The 25,461-nt window shown below is 37.3% G+C and overlaps 6 protein-coding genes across 6 annotated transcripts; 1 reads left to right on the top strand and 5 right to left on the bottom strand.

Annotated features, from left to right (window-relative positions):
* The first annotated feature begins 8,589 nt into the window (after window positions 1–8,589).
* On the top strand, window positions 8,590–9,467 carry LOC133842568 (uncharacterized). Its single transcript, XM_062275722.1, has 2 exons — window positions 8,590–9,239; window positions 9,294–9,467. Exons 1-2 carry the CDS (start codon window positions 8,628–8,630, stop codon window positions 9,366–9,368), a joined length of 687 nt encoding a protein of 228 aa, XP_062131706.1. The 5' UTR covers window positions 8,590–8,627; the 3' UTR covers window positions 9,369–9,467.
* Window positions 9,468–9,616: 149 nt separating this feature from the next.
* Window positions 9,617–10,664, bottom strand: LOC133844956 (larval cuticle protein LCP-30). The gene is made up of 3 exons (XM_062279250.1): window positions 10,548–10,664; window positions 9,983–10,488; window positions 9,617–9,926 (listed from the first exon to the last, which is right to left on the bottom strand). The coding sequence occupies exons 1-3, from the start codon at window positions 10,560–10,562 to the stop codon at window positions 9,689–9,691; spliced, it is 759 nt and encodes a 252-aa protein (XP_062135234.1). The 5' UTR covers window positions 10,563–10,664; the 3' UTR covers window positions 9,617–9,688.
* Window positions 10,665–11,639: 975 nt separating this feature from the next.
* LOC133842899 (endocuticle structural glycoprotein ABD-4) lies at window positions 11,640–12,490 on the bottom strand. Its single transcript, XM_062276194.1, has 3 exons — window positions 12,399–12,490; window positions 12,123–12,332; window positions 11,640–11,957 (listed from the first exon to the last, which is right to left on the bottom strand). The coding sequence occupies exons 1-3, from the start codon at window positions 12,408–12,410 to the stop codon at window positions 11,748–11,750; spliced, it is 432 nt and encodes a 143-aa protein (XP_062132178.1). The 5' UTR covers window positions 12,411–12,490; the 3' UTR covers window positions 11,640–11,747.
* A 1,380-nt stretch (window positions 12,491–13,870) lies between these two features.
* LOC133844516 (uncharacterized) lies at window positions 13,871–14,287 on the bottom strand. Its single transcript, XM_062278544.1, has one exon. It carries the CDS (start codon window positions 14,222–14,224, stop codon window positions 13,961–13,963), a length of 264 nt encoding a protein of 87 aa, XP_062134528.1. The 5' UTR covers window positions 14,225–14,287; the 3' UTR covers window positions 13,871–13,960.
* Window positions 14,288–14,356: 69 nt separating this feature from the next.
* Window positions 14,357–18,587, bottom strand: LOC133844515 (endoplasmic reticulum metallopeptidase 1-like). Its single transcript, XM_062278543.1, has 12 exons — window positions 18,540–18,587; window positions 17,956–18,475; window positions 17,722–17,896; window positions 17,579–17,663; window positions 17,339–17,459; window positions 17,123–17,277; window positions 16,653–17,036; window positions 16,418–16,598; window positions 16,172–16,356; window positions 15,392–15,535; window positions 14,831–15,328; window positions 14,357–14,764 (listed from the first exon to the last, which is right to left on the bottom strand). The coding sequence occupies exons 1-12, from the start codon at window positions 18,561–18,563 to the stop codon at window positions 14,597–14,599; spliced, it is 2,640 nt and encodes an 879-aa protein (XP_062134527.1). The 5' UTR covers window positions 18,564–18,587; the 3' UTR covers window positions 14,357–14,596.
* A 1,096-nt stretch (window positions 18,588–19,683) lies between these two features.
* LOC133844149 (endoplasmic reticulum metallopeptidase 1-like) lies at window positions 19,684–23,793 on the bottom strand. The gene is made up of 11 exons (XM_062278005.1): window positions 23,685–23,793; window positions 22,912–23,606; window positions 22,771–22,855; window positions 22,448–22,568; window positions 22,231–22,385; window positions 21,782–22,165; window positions 21,541–21,721; window positions 21,293–21,477; window positions 21,092–21,235; window positions 19,991–20,491; window positions 19,684–19,931 (listed from the first exon to the last, which is right to left on the bottom strand). Exons 1-11 carry the CDS (start codon window positions 23,709–23,711, stop codon window positions 19,764–19,766), a joined length of 2,646 nt encoding a protein of 881 aa, XP_062133989.1. The 5' UTR covers window positions 23,712–23,793; the 3' UTR covers window positions 19,684–19,763.
* Window positions 23,794–25,461: the final 1,668 nt, after the last annotated feature.

Genomic DNA, 25,461 nt, shown 5'->3' with positions numbered 1-25,461 from the left:
AGTTCGCATCTCGCAGTTCCGATCTCTGATTCTCACATCTCACATTCTCACCACGCCGCGCCTAAATTCTCGCATCTTCTGGGAGAGGTAGTTAGCCTCATTTGCTCCTCGATTTGAGAGCGAGTCGGCGGCAGATTCGGTGGATTCAATACGATTCGATTGTTCGGCTTTGAGTTCGACTTCGACGTCTGCTTCGGTTTCGGTTCAACTCAGTTCAGTTCAATACGAATGCGAGTTTGAGTACTCGAAAATCAAAAAAACAAAACAAAAAAAAATCGTCTTCAGCTGCGCTCCCCTTTAATTTAGACACATGACGATCTCTGCTTCTTATTGTTGTTAATTTGCTTATTGTTATTGTTGTTACTTTTGTTGTTGTTGTTGTTGCTTTTCTCATTTTATTATTTGTTATATGCATCTTCTGTATACCACATTTTTATTTATGTATTCATTTCAAAATTTGTTGGTGTCACCTTTGCGCCGTATTCAAATGATCGCATATTTGCCAATAATTTTAATTACTAATTAATTCAATTAAATAATTCGTAAATTTTATTTGTATTGAATGCCATTGCACCCTTGGCATTCATCTCTACCTCACAAATTACGCATTGCTTCGTCTTCGTCTTGAATTTCATTGACGCATCTTAGAACCATTCAAGGACTACATCTTTAAGTCACTTCAATGAATGAATCATTTACATTATCGGGCAACTTCCCCAAAAATACGTCATTTGCATTCTCCTGAATCAGATGAAATAGTCAGCAGAGCGAATCATTGTTTTTAATTGCATTTATCAGTAATCAGAGTTCAATTTACGCATTTCATTGAAATCAGAGATTAACGACAAAATGTCGACATTTTTTGAATTCTTGAATGTCTTCAATTGGCATTCTAATCTGCCTTTAGACATATGTCAGATTTTTCTAGTAATTATTATAATTATTGTGTATTAAAAGTTGAAATGATTTGTATATAAATATTGCAATAATAAACATTTTTTACATTTTTGCATTATCAATATTTATTTATATTATTATAAAAAGGTAGAAAATCAAATGAAATATTGTTAAAACTGAAAATATCCTGAATTTACTTAAATAGTTATTGAAAGTCTCGATATGTAGAATTTAATAACTTTTGCATTAATTAGCTAAATTTTAGCGTTCTTTTAAATTCCAAGAATTCCACATCTGAAGTCTGCATTTAATTTAATGTTTCTGCTAATTTGACTTGATTTAAAAAGAAAAGTTATATATACATTTATAATGAGATTTGTGAGTGTTTTTTGGTTTTTTTTTTTATGTTAAATATTATATATTACTTTTCAAAATGTACTATCATTATACATTTATTTATTTACATTAATTTCAAAACGATAGAAACCCTAATAAAATATAATAAACACATACATATCTATTATTGTAGTACAAAATTAAAAATTAAACTAATTCAAGATGTTAATCTTTAGCACGTTTTGTTTCTGTGTGAATACTTTGCCCGTATTACAGTTACCTATAACCTAATTTTACCTGCTATTAACATTTAAATAAATAATATTAATAAGCAAAAGCACCCAAAAGAAGAAGCTATGCTGTTTCAAATAATCGTGACTAAACTTGAATTCCTTTTTCGTTAAAATTTTAGCAAAACTGAGAGTTTAATTGTACTCAACAAAAATTAAGTTAAAATAATTAGCACATATTATAAAAGTAGCGAAAAAAAGTCGCTTGGTTTCAGTGCAAGTGAAGTTATTTTTAGCTTGGCGATAAACTTAATGTTAACGGTTTAGTTTTATGAGGCAAATCCATGAGTTAAAGCCTTATTTTTGTCTGTGTCTCTTCTCTCGTTCTCTCTGTGCTGAGCTTAATTACAGGATATGTATATGCAAATATTTAATGTCATCTACGAAATTCGAGGCATGCCATTTGTAATCGTAGCACATTGTTGTAGTTGTAGTTCTAGTTGTGGTTGTTGGGGAACTGGAACCGATGACAACATCGTTGTGGCAGATCGCTATCCAAGACAACAACTACCTGAGGCACTCGGAAGCGCCATAAAAGTGCCGTAATGAAATCATAAATTAACCAAAAACCAGCGGAAACAACAACAAATTGAAATCAACATCAACGACAGTAACAACAACAACAACAACAACAATAAAAAAGCATATAGCGCGCGCCTGCCACAACTTGAAATGCATTAATTTAAACGAAGCTGCGACTCGGGGCTTGGTCTCTGCCTCGCGATATGAGCAGCATATGTATATGTACTTTATGATGTGTATGTACTATGTAGAACCGGAATTGAATTCGAAATCAGCAAGCAAGACGATGAAGAAAAATGTTGACAAAATTGAATTTAATTGTGTAGCATCGCAGCTTGCAGCTTGCTATGTGTCCTTAGCTTAACGGGATTTTTGGCACATAACCTAAGTGAGACGCAGGCTGCAGGCTGTAGGCTGCTGGTTGCTAAGCATATCTTTTATGGCTGCCGGCTTAAGGCGATTAATTGCAACAATAAACATAAACAGTGATTAAAAAAGCCAGAGAGCTTGAGCTTCAGCATCGCAGACTAAGCCAGAGTCAGAATCAGAGACAGAAGCAGAGCTCACAATCCTGCGGGCCGAGGCGGGGCGGGTTTTTTTGTTGGTATCGGGGCGTCACAGTCACTGCACTGCAAAGGTCGTACACTGAACTCGAGAGCTCAGCCATTTCGATACGATCCAATCCGATGTGATCCGATATGAATCGTTTCGCAGCCGAAGCCGAAAAAAAAAGATACTCTCGCACTGTGAATCACGTCGCGTGGCTGGAATTTCATTTAGTTGCTGCTTTGTTGTGACTCTGACTCTGACTTCGACTCTGGCTGTGGCTTTTGCTTTTGCTTTTGTTTTAGGTATATTATTTATATGGTTGATCTTTGAATCATACGCATACGTGTATTAAGTATAATTGTGGCATTCATAAAAATCGCAAATACTTGATAAATATTTAAATATGCTGGCTTTTAATCAATTACAAGTTCAATTTGATTGGGCATTCGGAATGCAGCCTGTATTGACTAAATGCGGCTTCCCGCTGATTCACAATCGCGACTTGTGACTTGGCATTGACCTTGAGTCGCAATTTGGCCAAAAGAATTTCACACTTTCTTTGATGTATTTTGCGCTTGGGGAATGTTAAATAAATATAGTACACAAATACTTGTTCTAACATTTATTTACTGTATTCATCATAATGCAGCATTAATCTATAATCTTCTTTAAATTAATTATAGCTAGAGTACGGAATTGCTTTCAGAATTCGTTTTAATGGAGTTCTTATACATTTATTTCCTAGCGATTAATATACCATATGCATATAAGTATAAATCCATCTAATCAGACATTTAGATCACAGTGATTAGCCGTAAGTTGCTTAACAGGAACATAACACACACTATCTTAATCAGGCTGTTGTTGTTGAAGTTCTGCTGAAGCCGCGTTGACGAGTTGCACAAGTTGCCCCGGCAGTAGCAGCGTTTAATTGTCGATGTCCGCATCTCCGTTGGCAGCTCCATGCACTCCTCCTTGTAGGGTTCAGCAACGAAGGCAAAATCCTCCCATCTTTTTATCAGCACTTTCGTCACATTCAGCTGCTTAGCACATCCTCTTCGCTCTATTGTTCTCCACAGACCGTTGGACAAATTAATGCTATGCACCTCTTTGACACACATTGTTGAATTGGTGCAATTCACTTTGAATTCTGGAGAATCTGTCAATTTTGAGCACGCTGGACGTTGCCCCTTCGCACCCAAAGTGCCTTCCTCGAAGCACTCAAAGCACTGCATTATCTCAGCTGCCCAGCAGCTGTTTCCAAGCGTCGCAAGTACTGCGAGTCCAGTGATAATCGAAAGACTACTACTGCATATCATTATGCTCAGCTATTGTAGAAATGCACTTTGCTATAATTGGAGTACATTGACTACGAGTGCGCGCTTCCAGTGTGAAGTCTGAATAAGAACTAGCTGCTCAGTGTGCGACTTCAGTTTATCACGAATTTCACACTGTTCTTATGACTAAACGTCCGGTTCATTTCGGAGCGGATCGGATCGGTTGAGTTTTATTTTTATTTTACCATACATTTATATTTAGTTCTCTCTGACTTTCTGTACAAGTGTATGCATGATATGTTTTGCAATTATGCGATCAAACCACATGAAAATTATGTTGGGTCCAACTTTTAATCTTTAAGGGAAATATTGTGAGCCTCTGCTTAATCATTTGTTTATATAGCAAGTGATTAATTTAACATGAATATGAATATTTAAAAACTTGCAAGGTTTGGGTATTATGTAAACTTAAGCAAACAAAACAGTGAGGTATTTTTGTAAAAATATACCAAATTGATATATCACACACACTAAAATATACTAAAATCAAGTATCAACATGCAAAATTTGTGAATGATTTTTACTTTAATATATAAAAACATTGGTAAGTAAATCAAATGAATACACCACAAATAAAAAATATTAAAAATCATTATAAAATAATTTGTTTAAATATCGAATGATTAATTTAACATGAATATGAATTTCTAAAACCATGTTTAACCAAATTAATATACCACAAATATTTAAATAAACTAAAAGTCACACAAAATTAATTAAGTAGCAAGCGATTATTTTAGCATGAATCGGAGTATTTAATAACTTGCAAGTTTGTGAATTATTTTAACTTTAGGAAGCAAACCAGTGCGTAATAATCGTAAAATATTACAACATTAATATACTACAACTATTAAAGAATACTAAAAATTATGTTCGTATATTCATTGGAAATATACAATAAATTAGAATATGAAAGATATGTCTGTTATATAAAGTTTCGTTAGTAGAAAGTGAAATTAAAGTTTTTGATATTTAATTCATGGTAAAAGTATTAAATTTTTTAGTATTATTTTATAAGGAAACCATTATGTAAATATACAATTTTTAGATTATATGTATGTTGTCTAAGTTAAGATTTCGATATTCATATTTAAAATCGCTTAATTTTTTTATGCTAATTAATATTGAATAATGAGAAAATCATTCAAAATGTCATCTATTCTAAGGTCTTCTTCCAGTCATCTTATCTTGTTTTCATTCTTTGGAATTGAAATTTGACTCTCATGCAGTAATATAAATATTTTTATGTCTGTTATAAATTTTGATTTATTTATTACGTTTCATTGTGTATAACGTTCATAATGTTTGATGACCTCGTGCCTGTCAGTGTCAAGGCATTTCATGCAGTTAAATCCCGGTTTCAATACTTCTCTAAACACTTATGATTTAGGGGTATTTTCACCTGGATTTTGTTGCCGTCTGACAGCAATTGTGCGGCAATTGAAATCTTTATAGGGCGAGTATTGAGTATTGAGGATTAACCCATAAATTGCCATAAATTACTTTTAGGCGTGGGTTTTCGTCGGTGCTTCGATGACTGAATCTCAATCTGAATAAGTAAAACTCTGTTTGATTTGTCTTTTCAACAGGTTTGAGTGAGCAAAGTTCACTTAAGTTTGTTTAATTATCACTCGGTCTATATATTCAATTTCATTTCATTTTTAGAGTTTCTCGCTGCCTATAAATATTGTGAGCCCAAAAGCGAGTTTTGCCCCCACGAATGCGAGCGAAGTGGTAGCTGATTGCGAATAGATGGATGACTTTGGGTAGCACTTGGGGTAAGCACATTTAATTGATTCAATTAAGTGAAATGATTTGTGGCATTAATTGTTCGCATTTGTTGTTTTGGGCAACAAATTAATTTACTAAATACAAAATGCAATGTAAACGCTGATCTTAAATTTTGTTTCAGGGCGTCACACGAACCGCACTTGAAAAACAATACAACAAATTACCAATCGCTTTGGCGCTTAATTAGATACAAATCCCGTCCAATACTGTGTATCCTTACATATACATTTGATTATATGTGTATTTATATTTATATTGATATTATTGTTACTCAAATTTATTTGCCGGTGGGCGTAGAAAACGCTTTAAAAGATCAAAAAAGTTCAAAGCACCGAAGTAATCCGATACTGTTATAAATTTTGAGGCGTTTTCGGCGTTTTGGCATGATTTTTATCAGTAGGTGCTAAATAAATTAAATATTAATGTTTTATCTTGTCTTTAATGTTATCTGGTATTTTATGAGATAAAAAGGAAAAATCCCATCTAAATAAATTCACAGCTCACCCGAGTGTGAAACATTGAATTGTTTTTACCTTATTTCTGTTTTGCCTGTTTGCATATTTGTTTTTGTTATTTAGTATTTAAATGAAATACAATTTCGTTGTGTCACCCTACAGGAATTTCAATTCCATGTAAAGCTAAGTTCAAGGTTGTGTAGTATGTATTATTTTTATTGGCCAAGTTGCGCTTCCTACCAGAAATCAGCGTCTAGGCCTCTGGTCGCCACCGCAAAAATGCAATTAAATATATTGTAATCTGTCAGAGGAGAAGAAAAATAATAATTTAATTGGCGCCTGTTTCGATTTGTTTTTTGCAGCCAATGAATTCTGTTAGCATTTGTCACATTTGAATGATTTTAATGAGGGAGCCGAGTTCACAACAATTTGAAATTCATTAATTGCAAAGCACCAAATTACGCATGATATTGTTTGGATTAACTCAGCCCAAAACTCAAAAGATTTAAATACTAATATCGTATACATCTTAATACTTACATTCGTACTTATTTGTGTGTGTGTGTTTTGAATATTTTATTGTTTCATAAAGAATCCAGATTGATATTTACATAAACAACAATTTAACTTTGAGTTGTTGCGTGAAGCGTGTATCGCATTGTACTATTGTCTTGTATGGTTTTATTACTTCGATTCTATAACAATATCCATATACATACATACGTATGTTTATGTCTATGGAAACTTTCCGGCTTCAAAAATTGTCTCAGTTACAATTTTATAGTATTTTTAGGGCGTGTTTATACCCGCTACCCGTAGGTTAGAAGGGTATTATAGCTTGACAAAAACGTCGCTGCACCTGTTTTTATACTCTTGGTATTTTGAATTGAATAGTATATTGATATATATCTTCGGTAAATTTTACCATTTTCAGTTTATCAATTTTAAGAATAATACCGTCCTGTTTTTCTTTTATTAAAAATTATTAGCGGATATCTCATTGTCGGGCACACTCAACTGTAGCTTTCTTACTTGTGTGTTACCAACATTAATGGTAAAAGCTTTTCAAGGTTTTCCCGCTACTTCCACGTTTATCAGATAGATAGATCTGATATTGTTTTCGTCTCGAATTTCTATAGTATTTTAATTGATAGATTCATCACACAAGTATGCAAGGTGATAGGTTAAAGTTCCATAGACAAGTTCAGAGTGAAGCATCACCTCAGCTACCAACTTTTGAGGGCGTTTCCGCTTTCGATTTTATCTGGTTTCTCATCGTATTGTTGTTGTTTGTTGTTGGTTTCATTTTGTTTTGCTTTTTTATGTCGGTACCTAAACTGGCTGATGATTGATGAGTGCTGACCACACACGTTTTGATTGATCGCCAGTTATTATTAATGCCCATTAAGACAAACGATCGTTTTATTGTTTATTATGAGCGTTAAATTTGATTTAAACGACACTAATTAACTATAATCCTATCAAATCTGATGAAATGTTAACAAATTGCCCCACAGCGGAAACTCAACAGATTAATTCATTTCTCGTCTGCTTTCGAAAACTTCCGACATTCTGAAAGACGATTATGAACACTTGACACACCTATCAAGTTAGGAATTTCGATAAGCTTAGAAAGGTGAAAGAAAGAGAAAAGTATATCTATATTAGAGAATTTTAATTATTTGAATTATTTACTTAACTGAAATGGAAAAAAATTGGAAGATTTTCTCCAACAGATCTGATCACTCTAGAAGAATATAAAGAAGCGAAAAATAAATTATTAAATGTAAAGATTTAAAATTATTTCAATTATTTGTTAGTCTCAATTATATTGGAAGATTCTTCCCATCAGATCTGATAGCATCAGTTTACTGTCAATGTTTTTACGTGTTCCGCTCAAGTTACAGATTTTAGATTTTCGCTAGAAGAAAAAGAAAATAATTTAAATTATATGTATACATATTAAAGACTTTCATTTTTTGGGTGTAATAAGAAACTTGTTAGTTAAAACACAGTTTGGTTGATTTTCCCCACCAAATTGGATCGCTTCGGATTACCGTAGAACTGTCAATGTTCTTACGTGTTCTGCTCAGATTACATTTCAGATTTTCGCTGGCGTTCAAAAGGTCAAAAGCAATTGGGTGCCATCAATGTAAACAAGTTGCGTTACTTGCGCATCTTAGAAGTCACTTTATGGCTTGTTAGTATGCAAAGAATTTCAATTAACATCCGTTAGTTGTAGGCGCTGCAACCAGCTGACAGTTGACTGACTTGGAGAGCAACTGGTTGCAGCTAATTAAATAATTAAGCAGTGACATCTTGTGTTAATAAAACTAGACAATTAATTAGCTACCCACATGCAATTAGTACTGAATGCCGTAGCTGAAACTAACCTGGCCGGTGCTTCTATTGGCTTCAGTTAAACGCATTCAAAGTGTCGACGAGTCGAAATGCACAGAAGCTTGTTCATTGCATTGCTGCTAGGATTGCTAGCTCAGCACTCGGCGCAAGGAGCTGATGAGGAGCAGGTGCCACTGCCCACTTCTCCACCCAGGCCAGGACACTACGTGCATCAGCTGCACGGCGCAGGTGGTTGGTATGTACCGGATAACAGTGGCAAGTATCGCCATGATCCCAGACCCTACGATGGCGGCTACGGAGATCGTGGCCTGCCATACGCCAATGATTTGCGTGGCATCTTCAGGCAAGCCGAGGAACAGCTGGTGGCCAGTGTGCAGCAGGCAAATGATGAGTTCGCCTTGGGGCCACGTGATCATCTGCGTTTCATGATTGACTTCAACTACAACGGCACCGGCTGGCAGATTATCCAATTCGAATGGGTTCGCGATGGCGATGGCAGCAACGAGGAGCAGCAGCAATATAAATATGTGAACGAGAACAAGCTCTGGGACACCGACGCGGCTTCACAACCAGCTCAACCATCCTACGAGTACGGGCAGCCAGCAGCTGATACAAACTGTGCCACAGAGCAGCATCAGACAAGCTATGAAGGGGAAGCTCAGCAGCCGCTGGAACAATCGAACATCGATACCGAGCAGGATGTAAGCATAAATTTAATTTTTTTTATTTCATCACTCCATATGTTCTTTTTTTAGCCTGCTAAACTGCAATCTACCATCAACAATGTACTGGAATATATACAGCAACGCATCCTGCCAACACTTAACTAAGCTGCGGCTTTAAAAAAATACGTATACGCCACATATTTCTTTGAAATAAATTCTTTGCATGTATTTTGAATAAAATATACAAATTAATAAGAAAAAAAATAAATAAAACTATTTAATTGTGTTGATTCTATATAAAAAAGTTTAATACAATTATTATGTATTGTAATGTTAAATATTATTTTTAAAATTCAAAAATGTCTGTCGCTAACTATGAACATAACAATTTTAAGACGAAGGCAAAAAGATGATTTAATTTTTCGCATAAATTCGTTTATTTCAAAGCAAAAACCAACAATTAATTTGAACTCTTAACTCGTAAATTACAATGCGCCCTTCTCTTTCAGATAAGCCAGCAGCCTGGGAATATGTTCAGGCACCTTGGGAATGTGTTCGCCAACGGGCACAAAACCGTTTTCATCTGCCACATAGTCCACGCGGTAGAGCAGACCATCATCGCCAGTGTAATGATAGAAACCCTGGGAGCGAATGGCATCACCTTCGGTCTGCTTCTCAATGCGTCCGCTCTCCTCGCCCAGAATGCCATTTTCCGTCTCATACCTATAAAGGATGAGAGAATGAAGAATAGGGATTGAAATTTCAACTACTTCACTCACAGATAGTTGTAGCCATCGGGCTGGACTTCTCCTTCTTGACGTATGATGGCGAAGCCGCCTTTACCAATGCCTGTGCCGGTGCCTTGTGGCAAATTGGGACGCTGGTCAACTACAACGGGAGCCACACGAGCAACAGTAGGACGAGGCTGCACAACAGTAGTCCTGGCACCACCATTAGCACCATTAGCACCGTTAGCACCATTGGCATTTTGTCCACCACCAGCGCCGCCGCCACGTCCTCCACCGCCGAAACGGTTCTTGTCGTTGATATAGGGATTGTTGCCACCAGTGTAATCTCCGCCAGGACGATTATCGTGCTCATACTTGTTGTCCTGATGCACATAACGTCCATCGTTTCCGCCGCGATATCTGCCATCATTTACGGGCACATAGCGTCCATCATTGTTACCGGGGCGAGCCCTTGAAATGGTCGCCAATTTCGGCTCAGGACGATAGCGACCATCGTTTTGGGCCAGCGCAAAAGCAGCGCAAATCAACAGGAGAATCTATGGGACACAACAATCTATTACTATTGAGCGTCTATAGCATCTGAAGTCGAACTTACCGTTAGACGCAGCATCTTCACTAATCAGCAATGAGCAGAACTAGCCACAATCCGAGCTTTATATACGTGAGATTCATGCCGAAAGAACCAATCGTTGTATGTGTGTGGATGTGTGCTATGGTCAACTGGCTAAATGACACAATGAGTAAGTGGCCAAATGATTATATGGCTATATGGCTAACCGTCTAACCGGATAACTCGGAGCTGATGCGACAACTATTTTCGCAGCGCTCAAAACTAGATCTATTAAGCACTGTGATTTACGAGGCGTTTACTTCATATTTTCTGGAAGGTAGACGCTACGCCCAACACGCAACGAGAATAGCCTCGTATACTGATGGGCCATTCTTCTTATGACGATCAACTGAATTAATTATACGATCATTGTCCCAGCCATACGGAAACGCTGACATTTCTCTAGGCATTGATAAATTTTTGGCAAAGTTTCGTTGCAAAAATAAACGAATTATAAATTGCCGCACACTTAGCGAAGACCAAAACCATTTTATGGTGTACCTAGAAGTATGCAACCATTTTTATATTATATTTAATGTTTTGACTTTATATGAGAAAGCAAACTATTTTAGATAGAATGAATTTAACATGATAACATATCTGATAAAAAATAAAATTTGTAACTATATTGATCTATTTCATAAAATAATTAGTTTTCCACTAGCATATTAAAAAATAAGTAACAGGGTTACTTCCACTGCAGTTTAAGCAACGACCTGAAAGTATGCAACACATTTTTTCTGTGTCAATTGTGTTGAATTTCGAAAAAATGTGATTGTCTCTTTTAAATTATATTTGTTAAGATATGCATCTAGTACCTAAATAGGCATTTCGATCTCCCACAACGTTATAGGTATTATAGTCAATAAATATGAAATAAATTAGAATATTTGAATATATTTCTGGTCGCCAGCAGAGCAAGTAATAAGAGTGTGCTTATTGAACCTCTCAGAGGTCAATAGCTCATGAACTAGTCGCTACATTGTTGTCTCGCTTTGCATATCTGAGCTGTGAGCTGCGAGTTCTGAGCTCAGTTTAGAAAACGCAATAATTATTCATTCTATACAGTTTATTAATTTTGCATAATATGTACATGTGTGCACTAAGCTTTAAATAACAAATCTCTGCGGTTGTCTCTGCCTCCCTTTGCTGTCATCAATTTGCTAGCAGCAAATATATAGATAGTTAGCCTCTGCGTGCGGTGTAACTTTGTGATTCAGCTGGCGGTGGTGGTGCGGTGGCAATGTAATCCAAGGCCCGCTGTATGGCTGGTGGAATGGGCGGTGCTGTCGGTAAATGATCGCCCTGCGGCTGGAAGCCGTTCTCATCGGCCACATAGGTGATCCGAATGGGTGTGCCATCAGGTGCCGTATAGGAGTAGAAGCCCTGTGCGACCTGTGACCACCAAAAATTGAAAAGAGCACAATGCAATACACAGTTGCAGCTAATTACAAAGACTTGGGCAATTTGTCAGCCACGGGGCAATTTCGTGAGGTTGTTGCAAATGCCAAATGATTGTGCTGGGATTTAAGGTCGGTTTACGTAGTTGAGTTAACTTACCGGTCCTGCATTGTCGGTGCCCGCATTCTTGAGATAACCCTCCTCCTCCACATTGATGCCATTTTCGGTCTCATAGCCATACTTGTAGGAGCCATCAAAGTTGACCTCCTGCTCCTGCCGCAAGATCTTGATCGGCTCTGTGGCAGGTCCTTGTGGTCGTGCTTGTGCGATGGCAGCACATAGCAGCAAGGCTGCAACACTTAACAACTGCTGTGGATAGATAGATAAACGATGAATAAGGCAAGACGAACAACGTTAAAATGAAATTGAACTTACTAGGTTCTGCATGGGCTGAGATGTATATCCTTTTGTTGTTGGGGCACTGGTGTGGAACTTGCAACTGTGGCTGGCAACTGCAAAGGTTTGCATATTTATAGCAAAAACTTGAATAAACCACATAGCATCTGAGTACTAGTTGCTGCTTGAACTTTACATTTGCCTCTTGCCACGCTTGCCACAGAGCCACAGAGCAGCAGTGCCACAGTGCAACAGAGCGACCATTGATGAGTGCTTAGCATTTTGCAGTTGCACAGATCAGAAGCCAAGCTCACAGCCTGCCCAAATGATTAAATCTTCTTCAGACTCTTCAAGTGCATTGTTCGCGTGTTGTGGCTATATGAACAAATCTGCAATTTGTCGAGAAAATTGTTTACAACTTATAACATGATCAGCTGCGCGCTGGGAGGTGCTCACTACCTTTTGTGGTAAATTAAGTATATTTATAGTTACGGCTAATCAAATTAAATATAAATTATTTATGAACTAGTTTATGATACAATACAAGAAAATAATGTCAAAATGAAACAATTTCTGAGAAAATTGAATAATCAGAATAATTAGAAATTTCAATTAAAAACTACAAAGAAACGGTAAAATTTGCAATGAAATTAAAAACTTTATATTGTAAACTAAGATTTAAATTTATAATTTTAAAAATTTCAAATATACATTAATATTTTTTAAATCCAAATCTACAACAAAATAATAAACTTTGACAAATGATTTAAATTTTTAAATCGTAAATAATATTTCAAATTTATTTTATGATTTATTTCCACTAGCATCTTACACTTTTGATAATGTTGAGTAAATTATGTATTTATGAAATATTTTCACACAGATCAGAAGGCATGGTTTATCGCTCACGATGTGCTATATCTAAATATGCACTTTGGTCAGTTGTGATGGAGCGGTAAACTTGTATGATGGCATTCAAAGAACACGTATTGCATTTCAAATCAATTTGTCAGCTACATTTTTAGACATTTAACTTTAGCATTAACTGCGTTCTGATGTGCCATCCACACTCACACTCACACTCACACTCACACTCACACTTAGACTAAGAGTTAGAGCCATTTGAAATTGCACAATCTGAAGCCGTCCCATCAATAGCCATCGCAAGTGGAGGCGGCAACGACACAACATCATTATACGATTACCATTATACGATTATGTAGTAGAGTTGCCACGCCACCTGACCATGATCATGTCTAGCTGCTAGTTTGCTTGCTGTTTACCAGTCTGTCTCTCCGTCTCTGTGTCTGTCTGTCTGTCAGTCTGTCTGTCTGACTGTCTCATGACCTTTGTTGGAGGTGGCATGCGGTTAGTCGTGCTTTCAGGGAGGCGCTCAGTTGCAACAATTTGACCATAGGCGTTAATGAGCCCTCATTTGCCTGGGTCAATTGGCATAGTAAATGTCAAGTGCCCTTCAAGTGTACCCCAAAAAATACTCGCACATATTATCATTTATGTTTAATTATAATTTTATTTTGGGATAAATAGGATTTACATTTTCATTGTTGAATTGTAGCAGGCAGGTCGCTTGGATGATTCACTTATCCCTTCTTGTTGAAGAGCATCGACAGAATTTGCTGCTTGAAGGGTTTGGCTGTTGTCGTATCTGTTGAAGTATAGGTTGAATAATAGGAGGATGGGTATGTGGAGAGCGAAGAAGAAGTATCGCTGCTATAGTCGCTGTCTTCCAAATCTTCCAGCTCGGATTCGATCGAGTTGATCAAACTCGTAATGCTTTCCGTCGTTGCGGACTGAACTGCAACCACCATCGTCACGGCAAAGATGAAGACAACCAGGAATTTCATGTTAATGCTTTTTGGCTTTGAGCTTTGCTTTGACTGTTCACAAGATCGAAGTGTGTCTTTCCATGTCCCATGCCAGTACTTTTTATACCCCACGGCAATGAATGAAATGCAATGTGCGTTGTTTACACAAATGTTTCTTTCTTTTATTTGTTTAATCCATAAATGTTTGTCTCCAGTGCCTTATGCAATGCAGCCCAATTCAAAGGGCTTTGTTTAACTTGTCTTGAAATTTTCAAGAAGATGGGCGCAACGCCAAGAAGAGCAAACAGTTGGAGTCTTGTTGTGTTTGCTTAACGTACAAAAATGTTCTTTCCCTATAACATACATATATTTACTTAACATGCTATTATTCTGAATGGATATCAATATGTGTTAATATATGTAGCGATCATAGGAAGCGGGCCATTCCATGGCATGAACAAAGTCTGGCAAATCGTCAATAAACTGTGTACTCACAGCATCGCGCTTATGGAGATTGCTTAGATAATGACCCGAGATGCCGATTTCAAACACGGGCTCATCGAACTTGCCATTCGTCTTCTGTAAATATTCAATAAATAAATGAAATTATCTTTAATGTTCTTCCCATTTTCTCTTAATACTTACCGCCAGCTCCAGATAGAACTCTATGGGTGAATCATCAACGCCCCAAGCAAAGAAGATGTGGTATGGTGGCTTATAGATGCCCGGATTGTCAAGCATTCCCCTCAAGAATGACCAGTCCAGCATCTTGACACCATCCATTGGCTTTAGGAAGACACTCATGCGTGCAGGACCCGTCAATTTAAACTCATATCGCACCGTATAGCCACCCTCCAGCACTGTCTTATTGAGCAGCTCCAATGTTGTGATGCCAGGCACCTCCACGGTCTCCTTGCGTGGCAGCCAACGCGCCGCTTTGCGTGCCTCGCACCAGCGATGATTGAAGCACGGCACTCCACACATCATTTGGGTATCGCAGACATTCTCTAGACTAATCAGTTCATTAAAGTCCATTGTGTCACGCAGTGGCAGCTCCAAGCGACGATCCTGCAGATCAAAGTAGTAGCCCGAATCATCCAAACTGAGCGAACCATCATACTCATAGAATCTTCGATGTACTTGCTGTAATAAGGAGAGAAATTCATGTACAGACTTTTAATTCAATTGCCGATTCAAACGGCTTACCAAGAAGTTAACACGCATCACATTCGTCTTGGCGCGATAGGGGAATCCCACTTCGGATACGGATATCATGCAGAATATAAACATAATCAGCGCCAAGCCTCCAATCATGCAGTTTGGACGCCGGAAAATATTTATAAGAGGAGCCTAAAAAAGGGAGAAATTAAGATATTTATTTTGAGATTAGATAATGAAATTACCTTTATTTTAATGTTAAAGCAAGGATACGAGTACTAAGTATAAGGATAATAGAAAATATTCCTGAAAATTTTATTACAATCGAATAAAAATTAGAAAATATTGACTATATATGAATTATTGCATAAATTAATGGAACAATTCTGTTTCTTACTATTAAACATTTATTCTAACTATTCATTTGACATTTACTTTCATATTTTTATGAAGAAGTTATCCTTAGAGTCCTAAGACTTAATTTAAGACTTCAAATTTTAAAATAGATATAATATAATTTAGATCTTATATGGTAAATGAGTGACCCAATTATGTTTCCTAACTTTCTTCATTACGGAAACATTTAAAAGAGTATAAGTAGCCTTTGAAGTTTTAAAGCTTTCTATGAAACTGATAATAATTCCCATAGAGAACATTTATATAAGCAGGAGGTATTGTAATTTTCAGAGAGACTTCGAATTCTTTGGGTAAAAAACTTTGGAGGCATATTAAAGTTTAGATTTTAACACAAAAAAAAACAAATTAATATTAATGGACAGAGAATTGAAGACTGTATCATTGTGACTTCTTTTCTCACTAATAACTTACCACAAAACCAAAGGCAAATATAGTGCCCATTGCACAAAGCAAAGCGATGAGCATATCCGGATTAACCTCGGTGCCTTTGCGTGCTGTCATTGGAATGACGATGACGAGGAAAGAGTGAAACAAGTAGCTGAAGTAAAGAAAGGGCATTGCCTGGCACACAGCCATCAAGATCGACCAATAGTAGCCTGTAAATAATGGAAATAAGTTAATCCAGTTCTAAGATATGATGAGAGAAATAAAACCTACCGCGATCGTGCAACTTGCTCACCAAATTGATGATCAGTGCACCGACATAGAAGAGCAAGGAGATCATGCAGAGATATGCACTGCGAATGCTAACAGCTGTGATGATGATGCACAGCAGAGCGAGCAGGACACAGTGAGCATGTCCAGCCATTTGCAAATGATATGGGTGTGGTATCTTCTCCTACAAGTATCTGACATAAAATACAGATTTCACTTAAAAGGAAATTGCACTTACCCTGGGTCGCAGAGTGTAATACAAGGTGAACGGCAGCACCAGACCGATGAGCGATGGGCAAATGAAAAGTCCAATCACCAGCCAACTGTTGGTCAGATACGTCATCGTCCGATCGCCGGCATCATAGAACACCGACATCAGTAGCGGCAAGCCGAGAGCAAGTATAAATCCAGCCAACTCCAAAAGGAAGAATATGCCAAATTCACCTGCCACAAAACCGATGCTAAGATCCGTTGTCTTGGTCATGCGCCAAAGCGAAACACACACGAGGATCAGGCCAGCAAAGGCAAAGCAAATATTTAACGCAATGCCCGTGGACTCCAAATAGTAGACGAAGAACAAACCCAAGAAATCAAAGAATACCGAATGACCAGCGGAGTGTGCCTAGTTGTCATAAAGATTGTGTTGCGTATCTTTATAGCGAATGTGTTGTATAAAGCAATTAAAGATTTTGCGATAAGCGAACCTACCTCAGTATCGTGCATCTCTTCAGCATTGCAGATACTACGCACGAGTGACAGCAAATTCTCGCCGGTATTCTGTAATGATGCTCGAGATATTACATCAAAGCGATCGTATTTGGTGTGGTAGACAAAACCATTGTATACGCCAGCCATATCCAGACCTGATCAGCAAAGATATTAATTAATATCTGATTAGGCTGTAACTGAAGCAGCTAAGCTCACCTGGCACTGGACCGAAATCACGGAAGATGCGAAAGTCCGTGTCGGAAGGAATAATACCAGCCTGGAAAACCTCCTCAGCCATTGTGGTGGCAAAAGGATGCTTAGCGCCTTCTCTGTAATGCTGCGATTAAAAGTGAAGTTGATTAGATAAGCTGTTATCATTAATGAGCGAATATGGCAGCCATAAAATGTGTAGTATAGGCGATAAGAGATGGACTACGTGAGCTGCAGAAGACTTACTCGCATTAGCCAGGGATGATTGGGACCGCCTTGAAAGAGAATCTCACGCCCACCAGCGCCACAGGAGTCCAGATTGATTAGCGCTCTAAAAATAAATTCTTTTTAATAGTATCAGAATAATATTTATAACAGCTTTGACTCACTTGCAGTTGGGCGACCATTTGTGTTGCGAGATGAAGGCATGCGAACCCTGCAGCGGCTGTTCCTCAGCACCGTTGAACAGAAACACAACCGGATGCTCAAAGGTTTCTTCTGATGTAGCCAATAGACGCATCACCTCCAGCATGGTCACAACCATGAAACCAGCATCTCCAGTACCTGGAGTATGAATAAGGTTAGCTTCACTTCATACACTTCTACTTCTATTCATAACTCACCCACACTCCCGGGCTTGCTATCGTAGTGACTGTTGATCAGCAGATAGGATGTGCTATTGGAACTCCTTGTGCTCAGCTTAACAATCACATTCTGCACAGCCTGATACATGTTGATCATCTCCCAATGCAAATATGCTCCCGATGCCCGTTGCACATCAACTTCCAGCTCGTAGATATCGGTGCGCATTACCTGACGCACTAATTCGATCTTGTTAAGCAGAAACTCCACCATAGTCTTCTCATTCATCTCATCGCCCACAATCTTGGGTCCCATACGATCCAATTCCAATAGGATTTGTTGAGCACGCTCCGCCACAAATTGTCCCGGTTTACTGGCTTCCTCCTCGATCTTTATAGCCGTGGGTAAATAGTTGAAAAGGGGAAAGACCACGGCAAAGAATAATGCTACCCAGATAAACAAATAACTTGGTGCATAGTACCATGGCAGTGGCTTTGTGCGTTTATCCTTTTCTATCCACTCAATGATGGTATTGTCATTATCGATGTCCACCTCCAATTCCTAAATAAGAAATAATAACACTTTAATACATATTTTCCTTTTTAGTTGTATCCATTTATCCTACGTTTTTATCCTTTCCGTTCTCCATGTTGGCAGCACCTGTGATATCCAACGTCTTACGGTAACTAAGTAAATTTCACTGCAGTTCTCTTAATTTTAAAGTAAAATTTAGTATATACCAATCTATGTACTGGCATCAATCTTATCAACTGTGATTTCATATCTTTAGCTTTGACTTTTATGTACACATTGCCATAATTTGTATATTCCTATATACTGCTGATAGGATAAAGATATTTATGGACCCAAACAATAATATAGATTTATTGATCTTCAATATCAATGCCATGCCACGCATATATCTGAGTAAATCAATTTTTTGGTACTTTGGAACTCGGTTCGGGTTCAATTCAATCCTTATCCTCAATGAATGGATCTCCATTCTGATAATATCGACTATCGGTCTTAATAAGGTGGATTTATTGATCTAACTACTTCGCATTTGTAAACTAATTATTAGCTAGCTTTTAGTATTGACATTAGAGTGAGCCAAGTGCGTCTATAATTGAAAACGTTTTTTATTGAATCTCACACGAAGTGATAAATGATCATAAAGCAACAAAGCATTTATTGGGCGTGTCAGGGAATTACTTCAGGACTGTGACAAGTAAAATCATTTCTTGATAATTTCCAGTGGGACTGAATCAGAGAATGTATGTGTGCAGTGAACAATCAATTTATATTGCTTGAAGTGCATATTTAAACATTTATGACATAATAATAATAACTAGGGGGGTCACCTACATACTACAAGCAACCTTTTTATCAATTTTATTATACTTTATTTTAAAAAGTGTGTAAGATATAAAAGTTAACTTGGTAGAGAACAGCAACATGGCTATAAACTGTTTGAACCAGACCAGATTACAATAACTTAGTTGCCATTTGAAAAATGTTATACATTGCCCGTCGTTATCGCAATTTCAATTTTGTTATTATATGTTATGTGAGTTGTCTTCACTCTATTATATTATTTAAGCCTTTTATTTTTAACATTGTGCTTCGCAATCCCAATAAAATTGTACTCTTGTATTTTGTTTTACCACACTGTTAAAACAAATAAAGCAAAAAGTTAATTCATAAGTTAGAAGATTTTTTAATTTGAAATATTAAAAAAATAATAACAACAAATATTTCATTACTTTGTGATAAATTAATTTATATTTTATTTGATATTCTAATATAAGATAATACTAATTCGTATATTTATAGTGCACATTAAATATAATTAGAGAACATATCGTTTGTATAGTGTGGGCCATTCCATAACATGTACAAAATCAGGAAAGCTGTTAATAAACTTGATACCCGCCGCGTCCCTCTCATAGTCATAGCTGACATAATGCCACGCAACTCCCAACTCAAATATTGGAACATCAAAGTTGCCATCAGATTTCTGCAATGAAAAGAAAACAATTAATAAACGTTATACAATATGTCGATCAATTTACTTACCACAAAGTCAATGTGAAACTTCAACGGAGTGTTATCCTTGCCGTATGAGAAGAATATTTGATAAGGCAACGTATAGTCTTCCGGTTCGTCTAACATATTCCGTATAAAAGACCAGTCTGACACAGCCACATCATCCAGTGGTTGTATGAACAAACCCATGTGTGGTGGACCACTCAACTCGAACTCATAGCGAACAGTGTTGTTGCTTGCTTGAACAGTTTTAGCCAAAAGTTCTATGGATGCATTGCCTGGTATATTCACTGGCTCTTCACGTTCCAGCCAGTGGCCTGTGGAGCGTGCCTTGCACCAGCGATGATTGAAGCAGGGAACACCACACATCAATAGCGTATCGCAATCGGCATTAATGCTGTGCAGGCCTGTCAAATTGACTGTGGTGTCCTCGAGTGGATATTGAAGGCGTCTGTCCTGAAAGTCGAAATAATAGCCAGAATCGTTGATGCTAACGCTTCCATCATATTCGTAGAAAGTGCGTTGAACATGCTGTGAATAGAGTATAATTAGAGTAGATTGAGTGCAAAGTTAGTGTAGAGTTAGTGAAGAGTTAATGTAAATTAGAGTTAGGATAGAGTTAGGGTATAGTAGATTTAATGTATAATTAATGGTGAGTGAGTGATGAGATAGTGAAGAGTTAATGTAGAGTTAAGTAGAGTTAGTGAATAGTAGAGTTTGAATAGAGTTTGAATAGAGTTAGTTTAGAGTTTATGTAGAGTTGTGTAGAGTAAGTGTAGAGTTAGTGTAGACTTAGGGTAGAGTTAGTGTAGAGTTAGTGTAAAGTTAGTGTAAAGTTAGTGTAGAGGTAGTGTATAGTTAGTGTAGAGTTAGTGTAGAGTTAGTGTAGAGTTTGTGTAGAATTTATGTAGAGTTTGTGTAGAATTTATGTAGAGTTTGAGTAGAGTTAGAGTCGAGTTAGTTTAGAGTTTGTGTAAAGTTATTGTAGATATACATAGATAGTGAAGAATTAGTGTAGAGTAAAGTGACAGTAGAGTAGGTGTGGAGTAAGTGTAGAGGTCGTGTAAAATTAAAATAGAAACTTTCTTAGATTCGAGTTAGAGTAGATTTAGATTTGATAACCAAACTTACCAAGAAGTTGACCCTCATGACGCTCGTTTTGGCCCGATAGGGGAATCCCACGTCCGAAATGGCAATCATGCTGAATATAAAGGTAATAATACCCAGTCCGAGCATGACAAACTTCGACCAACGGAACATGTTGATTAATGGTGACTGCCAAAAATAATTATAATCAATTTACTTGCAATTAATGAAATAACGTCAGCTTACCACAAATCCCAATGCAAAGAAGACACCTCCTACACATAATAAACAAACCAGGAGATCGGGATTAATTGAGCTGCCATTGCGGCCCATCATGGGAATGAAAATAACAAGGAACATGTAAAATAGTGAGCAAAAGTAGAAGAACGGCATCAGCTGAAATATTTGCATGATCAGCACCCAGAAATAGCCTGTAAATCAATGACACATTTCATTATTCACAAGTGTTTTTAAAGCAGTTATAGCTAGTTTACCTCGATCGTGTAGGGAGCTCAGAAGATTTATCAGCAAAGCAGCCGAGTAAAAAAATGTCGATATCATGCAAAGATAAGGAGTGCGCAGACTGATCGCAGTCAGTATGATGGCAATAATCGATAGCACAATACAGTGAGCATGCAGACTCATTTGAACGTGATAGGCATGGCTAATATTCAGCTATAAAATGCGAAATAAGTTAAAACACGTTCAAAGCTAATTGACCAACTAATAACTTACGTTCTTGCGGAACATGTAGTACACAGTTGTGGGCAGACTGAGTCCAATAATGGCGGGGCAGATAAAAAGACCAATCATTAGCCAGGTGTTAGTGAAATAAGTAAGCGATCGATCGCCGGCATCAAACATAACAGCCATCAGCAACGGCAGGCCGAGGCAGAGTATCATGCCCAGCACGTGAAGTGCCAGCAAAATGCCAAACCAAATGGATATATCTAACAAGGATACTTCAGACACGCGGGCCATACGCCACAAGGAGACACAGACCAGTGCAATGCTGACAGCAGCAATACAAGAATTGAGAATTGTGCCAGTGCTAGCTCTGTAGTAAACAAAGAAGAGGCCTAGGAAATCAAAGAACACGGCATGTCCCTCAGCGTGTGCCTACAGATATAGAAAGGATGTAAAATATTATTTTCTTAGATTATAGATGAAATAAGTACACTCACATCTGTGTCATACAGTTCGCTGGCATTGGCAAAGGCTCTCACCAAGGGCAACACATTTTCTCCAGCATTTTGCAGTGAATTTCGGGGCACAGCAGCGTAGTTATCAAATATTGTGTGATACACATAGCCATTGCTAACTTGTGCGATATCCAGACCTAAAACAAAATAAACAATATATTTTCGAATACTAAATTCACACGTTAATTCATTCACGCACCAGGCACATGGCCATAATCGCGAAATATGCGAAAGTCTGTGTCGGAAGGCAAAATGCCAGACTGAAAGATTTCCTCGGCCATTGTTGTGGCAAATGGATGTTTGGCATGGTTTTTGTAGTACTGGAATTGAACAAAAGCAAATATACGTTGTAGTATGTTTTTCTTTTTTTTTGGTCACCTAAACGCTTCCGAGCAACAGTTTTTTTTTATCGTTTCGCCATAAAAAGCCAAAACAATTATGCGATTTTTACAATGCCATAAACTTCTAAAAGGAACCGCGTACAATCTGTTGATAGGAAACAAAATTCGCATCGCAACTTACCTCCATTAGCCATGGATGATTTGGGCCGCCCTGGAATAACAGATCACGGCCACCGCTGCCAGCGACTTCCAAATTCACCAGAGCCCTGTCAACAATCAGTTCATTATACTATATGCTATATATAAAATGGTTTTTACTTACTTGCAGTTCTTGGCCCATTTGTGACTTGTGATGAACCCGTGCGAAGCCTGCAAAGGATTCTCCTCGGCACCATTGAAAAGAAAGACAATGGGATGCTCAAATGTCTGCGATGAAATAGCCACTTGTCGTAACACTTCCAGCATAACAATAACCATGGTGCCATCATCGCCAGTGCCAGGACTGCTGGGCTTCGAATCGAAATGGCTGTTGACCAGCAGATACGATTCACTTGTGGAGCCACGAGTGCTCAGCTTGACAACCACATTCTGGACACCTTGATACATGTTCACCATATTCCAATGCATGTAAGCACCAGATGATTGTTGCACATCCACTTCGAGATCGTAGAGATCTTGTCGCATGGCGGCACGCACTTTTTCCACTTCATCGACCAGAAAGGCAACAGTAACCTCCTCATTGGCAATGCTGCCCACAACCTTGGGTCCAATGAGATCGTAATCTAATAGAATACGTTGTGCTCGCTCGGCAACAAATTGACCAGGTTTCTGCTCCTCCTCAGCGATGGTCACGCCATCCGGAAGTCGACTAAATAGCGGTATGACCACAGCAAAGAAGAGAGCAAACCACAGGAGCAAAAAGACGGGTGCATAAAACCATGGCACCTTAGCTCTTTTATTTTTGGGTGCTTTAAGCACATTGATGAGTGCCACATCTAATTCCGCAGTGGAAACACTCTATAACAAAAAAAAAAAAATAATAATAATAATAATACACATATTTATAATTAATTTTTAACTCTTAATATCACTTACATTTGAGTCCTTTTCGTTTAAGGACATTTTGTTTGCCGTTGTCGTCTTGCTAACGTTGTGCTCCGCTGCCGAACTTTTGGCAACTAACAATTATTTTCCATTGAGGCGCTAAGTTAGACGCTAGGTTTTCGTTTTTTATCGACACAGATTTGTACTTTGAATGGTCTATAAAGATAAATGAAAGAGTGTGATATAAAACGAAAAAAAAAACACAACTACACTTGTTGGAAGTTTACCAACCTTTTCGTTTGATTTGTAGTCTTGCTCGTGGTCAAGGAATAATTAATATCCAATCGGGCTTTGTTATCTGAATTTTTACTATTACCCATGTCCGATTAGTGATAAGTGAAGCATATATATTTTCCTTTCATTTTAAAGGGATTGTTTACAATGTTAGTAATTACGCAATGTTATAGATATATAGAAACCTCGATATATATATGTACCTTTATAGTTGATGGGTATTTCCCAATCTAATACATATAGCTATGCACGCTTCGGGAAATCAAAACAATTCATGAGTGTTCGCAATCCTCGAGTACTTGTACGCTTTATAACCGCAAGTTATTAACTTTTATTGACTCGCCATTATGATTCAGGAAACCAATGATAAGCGTGTAATCATGAAATCAATGAAACCGAATCCAAGCGGTGTAGAAACAAATGACTCCACTCGGTGAAAGCGAATATATTCAAAACCATTTCCTTTCCATTTATATTGCACAGTATAAATTCAATTTATTCAGTTTTCTACATTTATTGTATAAGGACTTATGCATTTTTATTCAAATTAAATCGCCTATTTATTTATTTGTTGACTATTATGATCTCCTTTGAGCATAATCTTCATTATTATATTTGCTTGAAATAAATTATCAATAGAAAATTACCTTATTCGTTATGAAAATAAAATATTACGTTTAAATTCAAATTTAAATATGGCGCGTTATTAGAAGCCACCTTTTTCCACGACGGCGTTATTTTCCAATATGTTAAGCTTAACGTTGCCATTTCGAGTTTAACAGTGCCTGTTAACATAAGCAGAGAGCATTTTGCGCAAATGTTAAATCGGAATGCTGAGTAAATATCGTTGTGACGCCAATGTTTTGAAAAAATATTGTAGGTATTAACAGTACAACACGAAAACACATAGAAATAACAAGCTTTTTTAAGTGACGCGTTTTTTTACTTTCGGTAACACTTATCAGTGTTTCTTTAATTTGATATATGGTAAATAAATTATAAACTATGGAAAAGTATACTCCAACGAGTATTGGCACATAATGGAAAAATGTGATGTTAGCGGAGACTCCATCTTCATGGCTGTATGGACTGAACCTTTGATGTAAAATTATGTACGAAATTCTAATATTCAATGTTCACTGCCTATGGAAATACTTCCATTAATTAGCCATGGCCATTTAGGACTATTTTGTAATATAATATCTCGGTCTGTACTGCTTCATGATGTTGCTCATGAAGAACTGTCACCTTTGAAGCTTACTTGCAACATGGCGCCCATCAGATATGTGTAATGAAACCCAAAGGTCGCATATACCCTTGATCGAATACATGAAACAAAAAGAAGGTAAGTGTTCTTGGAAATATTTTTAGAACATAATCTGGCAGTTTTGTTTTGAGCTCGTTGAATATTGCTTGGTGAGACTCACTAGAGACACGTGATAAATCAATGCCAAAGTAACTATAATCCCTTACAAAATCAGCTTTCCTTTTTATCACAAACTTTTATTAATATTAAAAATGTAATGTAAACCAA

Source organism: Drosophila sulfurigaster, chromosome 3 (assembly GCF_023558435.1).
Source record: "Drosophila sulfurigaster albostrigata strain 15112-1811.04 chromosome 3, ASM2355843v2, whole genome shotgun sequence".
NCBI classification, from domain to species: domain Eukaryota; kingdom Metazoa; phylum Arthropoda; class Insecta; order Diptera; family Drosophilidae; genus Drosophila; species Drosophila sulfurigaster.
This window is presented reverse-complemented; position numbering and strand designations above follow the sequence as displayed.